The 15269-nt window shown below is 36.8% G+C and overlaps 1 protein-coding gene across 3 annotated transcripts in view; it reads left to right on the top strand.

Annotated features, from left to right (window-relative positions):
• Positions 1 to 15269, top strand: part of LOC105263060 (SAM_USH1G_HARP domain-containing protein Sans) — an 85379-nt gene that overhangs the window by 47079 nt on the left and 23031 nt on the right. For all 3 annotated transcript variants that reach the window (XM_011299034.1, XM_011299036.1, XM_011299037.1), the window contains 2 exons: positions 4733 to 5044; positions 5136 to 5328. In XM_011299034.1, the coding sequence (XP_011297336.1) occupies positions 4733 to 5044; positions 5136 to 5328 (505 nt within the window). The remainder of the gene's footprint in view (positions 1 to 4732; positions 5045 to 5135; positions 5329 to 15269) is intronic.

Raw genomic sequence — 15269 nt, forward strand, 5'->3', positions numbered from 1 at the left:
AGTTAGTGATTGAAGTTACTCGTACGTTGGTGAACCTCGCCCACTCTACCGTGTCATGTTGATGCTGGCTCGGCATTGTGAGACCCGCCACCGAAAGTCCGCGGAGTTGACGAAATTCCTTCGCGGCTGGTTTTCCGTCAGGTTTTCCAGAAAAACCTGGCTGGCGCCCAATCGTGAACGATAGAGGCGGCAGCCAGAATAGTTTGAGGATTATCCCGGGGTGTTGACCCGGGAAAAATACTCTTACAACTTTTATTGTACTCAATAAAGCTTTTCTCAAGTAACTTCATAAACATTCTTAATCTGGAACGCACCATCAAATACTCACGAACATCAGTCTTCTCCTACCAGAACCTTGGTTGTTACTTCAGCAATGGCATCAGCTCAAGATAGACCGAACCTGAAACGCGAGTCCTGTGATACTTAGAGTACACGTGAGCAGGTGTGCCTGGTGTAAACTATGTTGAAGTCAGGGAACCAGAACTGGATGTCTGTATGCAGTTAAATTCGCCTTTTCGCAGAGAAAAGATCTTGCATCCCCAGACTGGTTCTCGCAGTAGTCGTATGCAATCCAGTACGCGATTCCACTAGAGAATACGTGTTGGGGGTCAGCACGAAATCCTCAGCTCGACAGAACTCCACAGATGCTTCGCCCTGGTTTCACGACTTCATCACGTTAAGGCTAGCCCCTTCAATGTCTGAAAGACCTTCTGTTGGTACCCCTAACCTTCCAGTATTCCCAACATCGTTAGAACCACCTGAACTCAGCACATCCCTCCAGCAATAACATTATCAATCATGAGACTCCAACTGAACAAAAGGGATTTAATGAAGATGAAATGAGAAGGAAAAGAAGCAACGACCAATAAGAGTCCTCCGTGACTGATCTACCAGCCAGAACCATGGATGGGGCCGATTTGTATTTTAACTATAATTAGTACTTTTTGAGTGATGTTATAAATATTTTCAATACAAAAATTCTAAGTTTATTCATATTATGAAAGAGAAAACTCTTATTGAACGAATAAAATTGAGGTTTTTTTATTTTCTACTTAATTGGAAACTGACATTTAGAGTATTACCTATTTCCTACCGAGAAGAAGATTGGGAAGAATGTTCAAAGAAACATTTCCAATACGAAATTAAATTTACCACCAAATATAAATTTACCACCAGATATGTTTTGAGGGATTGCAGACCTATTTATTCGTACGGTACAAGGGTTTGACTGCATTTACAAAAAAATTAACTGCGAGGAAAACTTCTTGAAAAATGTTCTGAACTTTCCAGATCTCCAAGAAAATCCAAAAGGAACTGTGAGACTGAAGAGAACTGAGAACGATGAACTGTTTACACAACTAAGATGAAGATTGGATGCGGAATATCTGAAAAAAAGAGGACACAACTGGATTTCTTCGAAAATATTTTATAGAAACTTGCACCACCTAAAAATCATATCTCTTGATAAGTCCCTTCAAACCCTGTATCTCTCTCAATATTACCGAAAAACCTAAATTTGACAACTGATTCATTAGAATTCTACTTCATTTCTATCACTAATAAAACTCGAATGAGAATCGGCACTTTCCATGCTCATTGTTGACTATTTCAGGAAACTATTTATTCCACTCTTAAGAATTTCAAAACATTCAATCATTGTGATTGATAACGAGCTATCATTGAAGGTCTCAAATGTAGTTTTGCCAATTTTCACGCGGTTTTTGGAGCACTCTTTCTTAATTTTTCTGGGCAAACGTTTATGTTTAAGTGATTGCTCCATTGACATTCATATTCCTCGTACATGCAAAGCAGTTTATCGACGCTAAGGCATTCCGAGAGGAGTCTTTGTGAGCGTAACTGGTAATGAATGTTACTGATGTGAATATAATGAGTAGTGCAGAAATTAGAGACCCTGAGATATGAATCCTGCTGGAAACTCTCCCGTTGGGGGAGGGGTTAATGGAGCGCTGCGTGCCTGCCCCGTCCGCTACCGCCACTATAATATTTATTTATTTCTAAGTAAACAAATCCTTTTTAACCGTTTTTAATATTTTACCATTGTTTACCATTGAAATATATGTATTTAATTTAATATTTTGAAAATTTTTAGTTCATTACCCCCGGCTGGCAAGGGGCAAATTTTTTATAAATTAATTTCTTCCATTATTCACCATTAGCTAGGGAATGGATACTAATTGCATTATTTTAATTATGGAACGACTACTGGTCAACTATGATCAACTCATTTTCTGAGACTCTGTGGATGCATTAGCAACCCTATGGGGAAAAACCCACTGTCATACTAACATTGGATTGAATATTTGCGGAAAATTTTGTCGGGTTTAAATCTTGGGGAAAGCACGCGGGTCCTTAATGTTTCAGAAAAAAATAGAGAAGAATGGTGTGGTCGGGGGAGTTCCCATGATTTTTCTCAAAAAAAAGAGCAAATGATTGTCGAGAAGAAAATTATTCGCACTCGAGACATTTGATCCTGGAATGCAATGAATATACTTTTAATACGAAACAATTTCAATGTGCAGTAAGCAGCCAATTACACGTGGGAAGAAAATGCCATAAATCTCTTTTAAAGATTTTCACAAAAAACATTCCCATCTTCAGAATTTTTTTTTTCTGATGATCTTCAAAAAAAAACATACCTTCCAAGCAATTTTTTCGAAAATCTTTTGAAAAAAGATTGTCATTTGAAGACAAAGAAAAACAAAAATTCTTCCAAAGATCTGTTGAAAAAATATTGTCTTCTGCAAACAAATAAAAAAAAATCTTCCGAAGCTCTTTCGAAGAAACATTGTCTTCTGAAGACAAAAAAATGAAAATTTTTTCGAAGATCCTTTGAAAAAGCATTATCCACTGAAGACAAGGAAAAACCAAAATTCTTCCAAAGATCTTTCGAAAAAGCATTGTCTTCTGAAAATAAAGAAAAGCAAAAATTCTTCCAAAGATCTAATGCTAAAGCATTGTCTTCTGAAGACAAAAAAAAACGAAAATTTTTCCGAAGATCAGTAAATGTATGGTTCAGGTCCACCAAAAAACAAAAATCATTGAAACGTGAATTTCTTTGAATGAAAACCATTCTTATCATCTCGGTCGTGAAGAACAAGATGAAAGAAGAGAGAGAAACAACAAGGAGAGAAATACATCGATAAGTAGTCCTGAGGTAAACTCTGTTGTACCTGAAATTCCACAAACCCCCACTTGCCTCTGCTATAGCTGTTGACGCGACGAGTAAGTGATATTTAATTCAATATTTTGAATAGCTACAGAAGGGTAGGGCGAATAAGTCACTCGTGGTGTTCGTTCAGCGAGGGTAGATGGTCGGAAGAGGTGAATTCAGGGTTTTAATGAAGTACTCAGGACTAAAAGATAAATTCATCTTTCTGTTTGTCCGTTGTCTTTAAATATCCTAACATGTGGTGTCTTCAGAGCCAACACACTGCCACGTCCTCGCCGTGGTCCTGGATAACGTAGAGAGCGGTGTATTAAACGTCACATCTCCCACACTAATTGTTTCCGAATAACAAAGTGACTAGATCCTTAATCAAGTGACGGAAACCTACCTGATCAAATACAAAACATCCAGAATGGGTTGGTGGACCTGGACTAGACATTTACCGATTCTTCCAAAAATATTTGGAAAATATTCCAAAGATACTTTTTTTTTCTACGGGGGTTATACTCAGATCAATTTTTTACTGACTTCATTAAGAAAGGATTTGAAGCAACCGATGACTTTGAATTGTTTAATTAAAGAATCATTGTCTCTTTGGACCAAAGTTCGCCGATTTTGGGATAATCATAAATATGCAACACTCTTAATAGATACAATATTCAACAGTCTTAATAGATATAAATTGAGAAAATGACAAAAAACATATGCGAACAACCATTCGGAATTTCGCCATCAATTTATTGATGGTAAAGAAAATATACCCATACATTGCAATACCTCATGTACAGTCGCATAACTGCTATTGCCTCCTTATTTTAGTTTTCTGATGAATTGTTGACTAGATTTTCCTGAAAAAATATACCCTTTTTGCATTTTATTATTATTTCGTGACTCGCGTGATTTCATAAGCATGTAGTCATTGTGATTGTTGTGTTTTGTCTAAAATTTTAGGAATTTGTGGAAAGTTTAGAAAACATTTCGGAAAATGATAACGAAATTATAACATTTTAGGAGTCATTAAATAACGATAAAATGCGGAAACGGTATACTCTTTTACAACAATTTGTCAGAAAACTAAAAAAAAGGGAATTTTGGCTAAAAGAGGACTGAACATATTCTAATAATTTTAGATACTTCGCATTCCTGCAATTTGAGCACCATTTTATAAGTCAGCTGTTACTACATTGTCATTTGAGACAGCGTTGACTGAGCTGACAGCCAATATCAACGCTCACTTTAATTAATCGATGGTAAATTATTAATCGCGAAGAACTGCCTTTTTCTGTGAAGGAATGAAATACTTTCTGGTACAGCTGACTTCCGGACCGTAAAAATATTCATATTGGCCTTAAAGAAAAACTAAATTGTCAGATTTGGGTAATTTTATAGTCTCTCCAAGCCAACAGTTCAAATTTTGAAATAAATTAAAGTTTTCACATGACCTGGCATTCTACTTTAATGGGATATTCTCAACTTGGATATATTTAACCAAATATTTCCATGTATTCTAAAATTCAATTAAACGCAATTGAAAGCAATTTTCAGATTGAAAATGATGGAAAGAAATCAGTAAGGAGTCTAACTGGACTTCGGAGGGACTCAGAAGTAATGTACGTTGGAACTTATGATAACCAGGCTCAACAGATGGGGAAAAGGGGTAGAATCTCAGATGTATGGGGAACTCTCAGTAAAGCTCAGAGTACCCCGGACCTTCTAGGAGATAGAAACTACTGTGAGGAAGAGGAGGAGGATGTCAAAGGTGTCTCGAAGGATGTTGTTGAAGAAGCAGTACTCTTCCAAGAGCCTGCCAGTATTTTCAACAGACCTGGATTTGGTTCTGTAGCTTTCAGAAGATCGGTAATTATCAAATTACAGCTATTTATAATGAATAAAATCATTCATTTACATTTTGATAAGGAAACTGTTAACAAGATCAGCATCTTTCTAGATCACAGCAACCTTAGACACTCTATCAATTCCGCATATCGAGTTAAAGACGAAACTGCAAGCAAAAGGTGCAGAACCGTTAATTAATGGGCGACGAGGAAGTGTTAGCGGACATCATAATGAAGAAATAAGTATTGGGAGTGCTGGAAGTCTTGCAAGGAGGCAAAGTATGTGGGATGATGATCGATTATCAGGTAAGTTCAGAAATTTCTTCTCCTTGAACCCGAAAAAAACAAATTGGTACATCGTTTTTCGCGGAAAATTGAAATTGTCAATGATTTGAAATATGACTGCGCGTAAATTTGCCTATTGGCGGTCGTATTCCGATCAGAATAAGAATAAGAGGTCTATCAAATTTGGAAACAAAATGTATGCCAACGATAACATGAACTCATAATTTTCTTTCTATGTATCATACCTAGACAGTTCTTTTAAAAACCGTCCCGTATCACACGCCAATCCTTCCCATTGCTTCGCATTCACCATCCCAGGACTAACACAACAAGTCACGCTCCACTGCTGTTCTACTCTAAGCATTTGATTATTTTAAATCGAATAATAATTTACACATTCGTCCTATCACCTGGAAGGCAAAGACGATGGAAGAGAGGGGGTAATTTGCACGGGGTCGGTGTGGGATCCCGCAATATACCTGGCCCATTAATAATCGGAAATAATTAATTTGCCTATGGAATAATTCTAAATCCTTTAGGTCAATTAAGGACACAGGTTGTACAATTTAGGGCGATCTCATTAATTTTTTATTAATTTTTTTAACTTAGGGCGTATAGTTAGCGAAACAAGTTTTTTTTTGGTTTTTCAAATGGAAATTATGTAGAATGATTTAAGAAATCAATCCCAATCATTTTTACAATTTGGGACATTGAATTAAAGACAATAATTAATAAATGATAGTATTCGAGCTTTTTGCTATACTGCGCACTTTTGTCCCTTACTACCACTTCCCACTCTCGATGCCCATAACTTTTCTCAGGTTAATTTCAAATGGAAGTCATTCATTAATCTATTCAATCAGTGAGAAATTATTTAGGGAATCTAAGGACACACGTTTTGGAATTTATGACGGTCTCATTAATTTTAATTTTTTTTTTCAATTAGGATGTGTAATTAGCGAAAATTGTTTCTTTTATTACCTCCATACCCGTTCTCCAAAATATGACTCCATTTTGTGAATTCGGAGCAAAGGCCTTCATTTACAACAAACATTTTCTAAGTGTCAAAATCATTATTCTCTTGAAAAAAAAGAGACCATTCACTTACTTAGTGACTATAAAATAAGGAGAAAGAAAAACTATCTTTTCTGCCATTTGACATCGTTTCCATCCTATAATGGTATTGTTATACATTTTTTTAAATCCATTTTTCTCCAATTTCCATTCCTACAATTTCGTACAACAAAAAACCAAGACATTATTACGAATAATATCCTTAAAAAAAAAATTTTCTCGGTTACGTTTGCCATGTAACCAGCAAAATAACATTTTTGCGAATCTTGAAAGAAACTCAAGTTGATGAGAGGGAAATTTTTAAGATACCGACCACATAGCGATAAATAATGACTCATTTATTAATTAATATAAAAATAGTAAATTCAAAATTCTAATCACGCCGCGATAAAAAAAATCGAATTCAAATAAACTCATTGCCTCATAAAGCTTTTCCTCTACGCTGGACTCATTATACATTCAATTTTGTAATTTCAATAAGTGATTTATTAATGCAGAAATGCTAGGCTTGCTGAATAAAATTTTTAAAATAATTTTGAACCGAATTTCGTTTAAAGGGCACTTATTTCGCGATTTCGTAAGATCAGAATTTCCCTGTCTTCGTCTATCCCTGTAATTCTATTAACTTTGACTTTCGATAAATAATCTGAAATTCTTCCAATTTTCACTTCTGAATAGAAACTTTCTAACCGACCGGTATTTCAATTCGCTAATTTTGCCAGAAACGAATAAATATGAAATTGTAGCATCACAAATGTATTTGTGTACGACAGGATGTGTCAATGATTTCGAAAAATTTTATAAATCAAGATATAAAAATGACGAAAGCTGAAGCTTGAAGTCTAAAAGTTCGTCCCATAATATGGGTATCACTAAAAAATATTTCTGGCCGCAATTCAGTAGAGTAGTTCCTAAACTGCAGCAATTTCTTGGAAATCTGTGATCCTCCCTAAAAAAAGAAGAGCTGTCTTAATGCAATGTTTTTAGGCCGGAATCTTCTTTGTCATGATTCTGACACATTCGTGTATAAACACCCGCATTTTATGTTATAATTATCAACCCTTTTTCAAAATACGATCGTTATTGATTATTATATTTCATTTCGTCCATTTTGTTTTTTTAATTTAATCGTTTTGTGAAATTATCCACAAAAATCCGTGCAAAGTAAATGTTCGAATAATATATTTCGTAACAAGTGTGGAAAGGTGATTTTTGACGCATGGGAGACTTATAACAGGAGCGGAAGGCGAGTGGCATAATCTCACATGCCAAAAACAACTTTCTGAACGAGTTACGAACAATATTTTCCTTCGCAATATGCCGCAAAGTTACTTTTTAGGCACGCGAAGGAAGCGAAGCGTGCCTCAAGAGTTATTTTTTAGTATGATGAAAATTATTTCTACGTACGGCTTTTCATGGTTTCTCGTCTGGGAATTGGTATTACATACTTTCCAAACTCGAAAACGTGAGAATCACTACGGAAAAATACTATCCGGCCTTCCCATGTAGGAATTACCGAGCCTGCAGACTTGGCTAATGTATTGGCCAGCATCTGCTGACCAACACTTGGCTTTCGGATGCTTGGCTAGTACACTGGCCAGCTTCGTTCGCCGATACTCGGTTGGTCGGTATTCCGCCAATATGTTGGCCCACATCGATCCAACAAAGGTCGGTTTGTACATCATTGGCAATTCATGGGCCCCACGTAGTTTCCCCGATATGCCTCACTTAAAATAATTATTGAGTAGAATCACATCATAATTAAAATTAATCAATGAAATCCGTTGAAATTTCAGCGGAATCGGCATTCATTGAGGCCAAGTGAATAATAAATGAAAAATTCGGAAAAGGAGGCGTTCGTGATAAAAGTAATAATTGCTGTTATCATTGCAATTATTTTTTAATTAGATAAATTACAGAAATACTCAGTAATCGGGTGATAATTAATTTTCTGTCAATTGATTAAAGAAGGACAGAAATGCGCAAAAATAATTGACTGAAATTTATGAAGTCGTTTTTATGCTCTTACTACAAGAGTTTCGTATTAGGTCCTTGCGTTGCGAGCGGTACTGTGCAGTCACATGCCTTCCCGCTCAATCCCATAACGCGTAACCTAGCAATAATTCGATTGCTGAGTACACTTTGACTAATTCAATTAACTCACCAATTATACTCCCACAACTCAATCAAAATCCCAAAACCAACCATCAGGCACCAAGAGTGCCTCTGAAAAGACCAAACTCCTCTCTTCTGACCAAAAGGAAACCGAAAATGAGTCCTCCTAACAAAGTCTTCAAGAAACCCAAAATCCCTCATGACAAAATCATCTCTAATCCTCCATCGTCTGCGGGTGAAATCCACAACCAACAAGGAAATCAGAACCCCACAACATCAGCTGGGTCGAGTAATCAACCTCAAGTTCCACCCATCATCCTGGAGAATGGAAAACTGAACACCAAAAAGCTGATCAACTTCATTCAGGTGAATGTCTCCAATAACGATTTCAACTTGAAATATAATGGGAACAACACCAAAATCTCCCTTAAATCCCCAGAGGATTTTACCAAAATCACCAAACTGTTGCAAAAAAATAACTTCAAATTTTACACCTTCGGGCTCAAAAGCGAGAGACCTAAAAAATTTATCATCAAGGGTCTCTCAACCTCCTTTTCAGAATCAGATATTTCTGAAGAACTCAAAAATAAGGGTAGAGAAACCCTTTCAGTCCAGCAATTTATTAAATCGGATCCAGACACTGGAAAGAAAATCCCCTTGCCTATGTTTTCAATCACAGTCGGCCACGAGATGACCGTGACAAATATAACCTCCATTAAAGCTATTCTCCACCACACCTTCAAGTTCGAGAAATTCATAAAATCCGATCAACCCACCCGATGCTTTAAATGCCAACGGTTCGGGCACGCCAGTGCTCACTGCCATCTCCCACCCAGATGTGTCAAATGTTCAGGGGAGCATGATATCAAATCCTGCACCAACTCAGCCGTCAAATGTGCCAACTGCGGTGCTGACCACACAGCAAGCTTCAGAAAATGCCCAAACCGGCTGAACTACGCCAAAAACCAGGCAGAGTTCAAATAAAAACATCAGCTGCTCCACGAAAAAATTGCTGCTGACCCATTCAAGTCAACATCCACAAAAACCTTCGCTGAGCTAGCGAAATCCATCCACTTCCTTGGAACACCGGACTTTCCAATAGCATCAGCAACCTCAGAGAAGTCAGACATGACTAGAACTCCAACCACACCAGGTACTCCTTTTTTTTCTCCAGCGGGACCATCGTTTCCAACTCCATCATTAGTGAAAAACCACCAGCAACTTCCGAGACCTGCTAGAACCTCTAGAACTCCAAAACCGTCAACTGACCACCCACCACTTACGCATTTAAGTATTACAAACTCATGCACAAACACAGCTAAATCCATTATTGAGGACCTAAATAACCTCAATATCTTCCAAATCCTTGAAGACCTTAAAACCATGATCTCAGAACTCAAATGGGCCTCAACACCCTCTGAAAAAATCCAGATCATAGCTTCCTATGAATTTCTCTTCGCCCCCGCGTCCCCCTCACCGCCAATCCCACCCTAAATCTCCTTAGCCTTAAATATAAATGGGCTGAAACAAAATTTCTACGAATTAACCAACAGCACCTTGAATAAATAACATTCATATAATTTTACTATCTGTATCCAAACTTAAAAATCAAATTTAATCAAAACGAATCTCTTACAGTCATTGGAAAACTCAAACGAAACTGCTCCATTATTGAGCTGCACCAAAAGCTCGGTATGCTAACTAAAAGCGATTTTACAATTAAGTTATACAACAATTCCTAAAACCAGTTCAACAACCCAACCAAATGCAAACCTTTACTTATAAGGTTTATTACAAGTATATTTTTCCTTATTCTTGACTGCAACGTCCTCTATAATCCCATACCATTCACTTTTGTAAATCAACCCTCAAACACCACTTGTATTAGGTATAAAGCCAAGGGCTGGTGACCTAGTTTTCGAAGCGTACAATTATTTCATAAGCATTGTATATTTTGTACATTTCAAAGTGTATATATACTTATTAAAGTTAATAAACTATTACAAACAAACAATCAAACAAACGTATTAGGTTAGTGGTTAAGTAATAAAGCAGTGAGAACAGACCCTCTCAAAATGCTTAATAAAACCAGATACATTCAATGCCTCCTTAAAGCATATAAAAAAAAATTAGACCTAGATTTTAATCAAGCAGTGCAAAATACTGAGTTAATGTCTATAAAAAAATTAATTTTAGAGACTCTAACAAGTTCATGCCTATGATAAACAATATTTTCCGATCAAAAAGAACCCATCCCCTTAATGAGCTAAAGATTAATATTAATAATAATAACCCTGTTTTCGAGAACCAATACATTATAAATAATGAATACGATCTGTTAAATGTATTAGGGGCACATTATCAAAATGTTAGTACCCCAACGTATTTAAACAACAATACACTCCTCAAAAATTTAATAGATAATAGAATCCAAATGTTCTATGACGAACTATCAGCTGATATTAATCAGAATAAAACTCTAACTAAATTCACTAACATAAACAGAGCTTCCAACCCTGTTAAAACCTCCAACGTTACTAATTTCTTCACCAATATAAACACTGTAAAATCTATATTAAAATATCTACCTAATAAAATATCCTCCGGTTCAGATAAAATCCCACCGATAATATTAAAACATCTACCAGATAAAATCATCAAAGATCTAACAATAATTTTTAATAATGCTCTCAATATGTATTATTTCCCAGATCAATGGAAAATAGCCATTGTTGTCCCAATTTATAAAAAGGGCAAACTAACCCACGACCCCGCTAGTTATCGCCCCATCAGCCTAACGCCCGTAATCAGCAAGGTTTTTGAGGCTGTAATTAATAATTCTATATTGCATTACGAAAAAATAAATAAAATCATACCAGATACTCAATTCGGCTTTAGGCACAAACAATCAACCCTTTACGCGGTTAATAAACTTCTATCGGATCTAAACGAAGAGATTTTTAATAATAAAATGGTTGGGGCGGTCTTACTAGACCTCGAAAAAGCATTCGATTCGGTGTGGATAAATGGTCTAATATACATATTACTAAAAAATAATTTCCGTCTCCCCCTGATTAGAACAATTTGGAGCTTAACACATGATAAAAAATTTAAAGTTATCAATCATCATAAAAACCTGAGTAATGCTTTCAACATTAAGGAAGGGCTTCAACAGGGAACAATAAACTCTCCTTGCCTATTTTCCATATTTACGTCACATATGATCAAAGCATTTGGTCTCAACACAAATACTACCTTTTCGCTAGCATATGCTGATGATCGTATAATATACGCTTCAGACTTCCATGGAGACAAAATAGCTGAAAAACTTAACATATTAGTTGATGAAGCCAATAAAATGTACGCAATGTGGAACCTTAAAATCAACCCCGCCAAAAGTGAAAGTATATTATTCAGAGAATCCACCAAAAACTATACTAAAAATACAGTCAAAAGCATTGATCAATTTAAAATTCATATAACTGATCCTAATACTAACACTATTACAGAAATCCCTACTAAAAAAATGGTTAAGTACCTAGGCATTCATATTGACCAACTAGTTAGATGCTCTCAACATCTTGATGTACAACTGGATAAAGCCAGATCCCGGTTTAAATCCCTTAGCTTCCTATTTAAAAACAAACATATAGAAAAAAAAGCACGCGTTATTTGCTACCTCTGGCTTATAAGACCCCTACTAACTTATGGCTCCGAAATCTTGTGGAATTTGGGAGCCTATCAAACAGAAGTGTTAAGAATATTTGAACGCAAATGGCTCAGATCATGCCTTGTCTTATATAGGTCCGCTCACACCGATTTTCATCACCTAATCAGCAATAAAACCTTATACAATATAGCTAACATACCACGGATTGACAATTTTATATTAAAATTATCACGGAATTATTTTAATAAGCTAAAAAAAATTGATAACAACATCATCAATTCTTTGGCCGAATTCCCTCCTGCTGAAGCCGTGGGTCGAGCTAGATGTGGAAATATCAAACCCCAGTACTTTATCCACTTTGATAGACTAGGCCTTTTTCAAGATGAACATAATATACCAATTCTGTACCACATCCCTCGCCACAAAAAAAAAATAAAAAAATTCCCATAGACAACTTCTTGAACATGAGTCCTCCCTTCTCTCGCGAAATTCCTGATATATTAAATGATTTCTACAGAGTTAAAAAAAATACTGGTGGTTAGACTCACAATCCAAATACATGTATGAAATAAAAGAAAGATTAAAGCTTTATAAGAATAGTTACCGCCCTAATTTAGGCAGCAATAACTTAAACAGAAGGGCAATCATTTACAATTTTCACCCACCATGATTGAATTATTCCATGGTAACAAAAACCCGATTGTATTGCAAAGCCGATTTTACTACGCGGTTGATTCTAAAAAACCATAAGCAGCCGTCTTACTATCGACCAAGTATATAGAGAGTATTACACTAATTAATATATTTTAGATGATTTGATATCATCAACTCACTCTCATCACCGCCCCTACCCTTTTACCTTATAAGGAACATAATGTTGCGCCCTTTTTTTTCTCCTAATCCTACTTCTCCTTTTTTTTTGGGCCCACTTAAAACCATAACTGTTTCGCTAAAACACGCACTTTTCTGCTTTATCCATGAAATAATGTTAAAAAAAACCCTTATATAGATCTCTATAATATACTGTATTAATACGAGTGTCTAAATAGGCCAATATTAAATTAAGAAAAACACTGTATATAGACGCAAAATTTTTTATGACTAGTTTTTTATTACACCAAATGTAAATATCGATGTAACATAAAATAAATACCATGTTAAGTAAAAAAAAAAAAAGTTAGTGGTTAGGGGGTCCGACTAGTGTGCGAAAGATCGTAGGTTCGAGTCTTGTCAGGTACAAAATTTGAGTTCGTCGATTAGGTTTTTTCAGGGTCGACATCATTGCCGTCGTGGTCAGGGATGACTAATAAATCATAAAAACGAGAAAATTTTCTTTTTTCACTTTTTATCAATTAATTGAATGAGTGACTCGGTAGCCAATCATATGTCGAGCATTTACAGTCTAGTCGGTTGTTCTTTTTTATTACTAGCTTCTTTCAATTGCCGTCAAAAGATTGATAATAGGATAAATTTCAATAAAAAATAAATGTTGTGACCTTGGCCGGGGAATTAAAATATAATAATTCCCGGCGAAGGCACGATATTGGGGAATTTACGATAATCTGAAAAATGAAAGGGAACTTTATTATAATTTATGGGAGGACCTGAAATAATAAGAGGGAGGGGATTTTCAATAATAACTCGGGGGGATTTATAAATTGACTGTCTGTATTCTACTCTTATCACAACATATTAATATAACAAATAATTCGGGCCTTTTAACTAATAACTCGAGGGTGGGGGGTAAGGCCAACTCACTTGCGGCTACGCGAAATATTATACAATAAAAAAAAGGGGTGATTCTAACTCTGGAAAAAAGGGGAGAAGTGAGGGGGGCCGACTGAAAAACTAATCATTAATACGGGGCTTAATTTACAACTAACATAAGTGTATTGGAGGCTCACCGTTGGGGGGAAATTAACACGGGCAGGGAAAGTCGTTGGGGCAAGGGAATAAAAAATGGGGCACTCACGGGGAATGGTGTCCTCAGAATTCTCTCGGTTTTCCTCGGGGTTGATCCTCCTTCCTTCCTTCTCTCTCTTCGTTCTCCTCGGACGTTCTTCTCCCAAAAAATCCTCCACACACTCCACACAATAGTTCTCCTCCAGTTCCTCTCACACTATTTCCGCACACTTTTCTCCTTCGCACGGTTTCTCTCTTTCAAAATAGTTCTCACCAGTTCTCTTCACAAATTGTTCGGGGTTTCTTCGGGGCAACTTTTCACGGGGTCTCTTTACACTAAGTTCTCTTTTAATTCTTTCTGGGGCAGTGACTCGTGGGGCAGTTGTGGCACGAGTGATAGCTGCCAATCATTTTCACTACGTCTTTCCTGGTTTTGGGGGGGCCATCGGGCGTCCTTCTCCTTCTCATCTGGGAATCTCGCACGGGGGATGTCTCTTTCTTCCGGGGTCACGTGGGATCCTCTTCCTGGATGCGTGAGTGCTAGGGCGGGGGGAAACGGGGACGGGGGTAAGGAATATCTGGGGATGGATTGCCCAACGGTGGCGAAAAAGGAGTAACTTAAACCTAACTTAACCTAGGAAAAATAAGCTGTATTAATTAGGGGGCAGGGGGGGGGCGCAAAATTCTGCCTCGTCACAATGTTATTAATATTTTCGGGTAAAATTAATAGGATTCGGCTGTCAATCGGCTGCCATCATTGGGCCAATGAAGGCACCGATAACCGGGGCAGAGTTATGATCCAAAGCTCGATAGAGCATTGGGCCAGTCTCTTTTCCGAGCTTCGGAAATATCAGCATCGAGCTTGGCCCGATCCTCAGACCAATCCGGCCATCCTACATGGGTTTTGGGATCGAGTTTTTTCAATCGTGTAGTTGGCCAGTTCTCGCCTGCAGCTCGAACACCCCATCCCGGCTTTACTGGAATTATACTATTTTAACACTATTGCTACGTTTACTTCATGCCGAAATAGGCTTTTTCGTGTACTGGTAAACGAAAAAAGACACAGTTCCCCACTCAAACGTAAACTCACTGACAAAAAACTATCATTCGACACATGTGTGACTGGGATTTTTCAGTCGCACTTGGATCGAAACATACTATGTCGTTCTTCATTTTAACCTATCGGAGTGAAGGATTGAGG

The sequence above is a fragment of the Fopius arisanus genome, unplaced genomic scaffold, assembly GCF_000806365.1.
Source record: "Fopius arisanus strain USDA-PBARC FA_bdor unplaced genomic scaffold, ASM80636v1 scaffold00012, whole genome shotgun sequence".
NCBI classification, from domain to species: Eukaryota; Metazoa; Arthropoda; class Insecta; order Hymenoptera; family Braconidae; genus Fopius; species Fopius arisanus.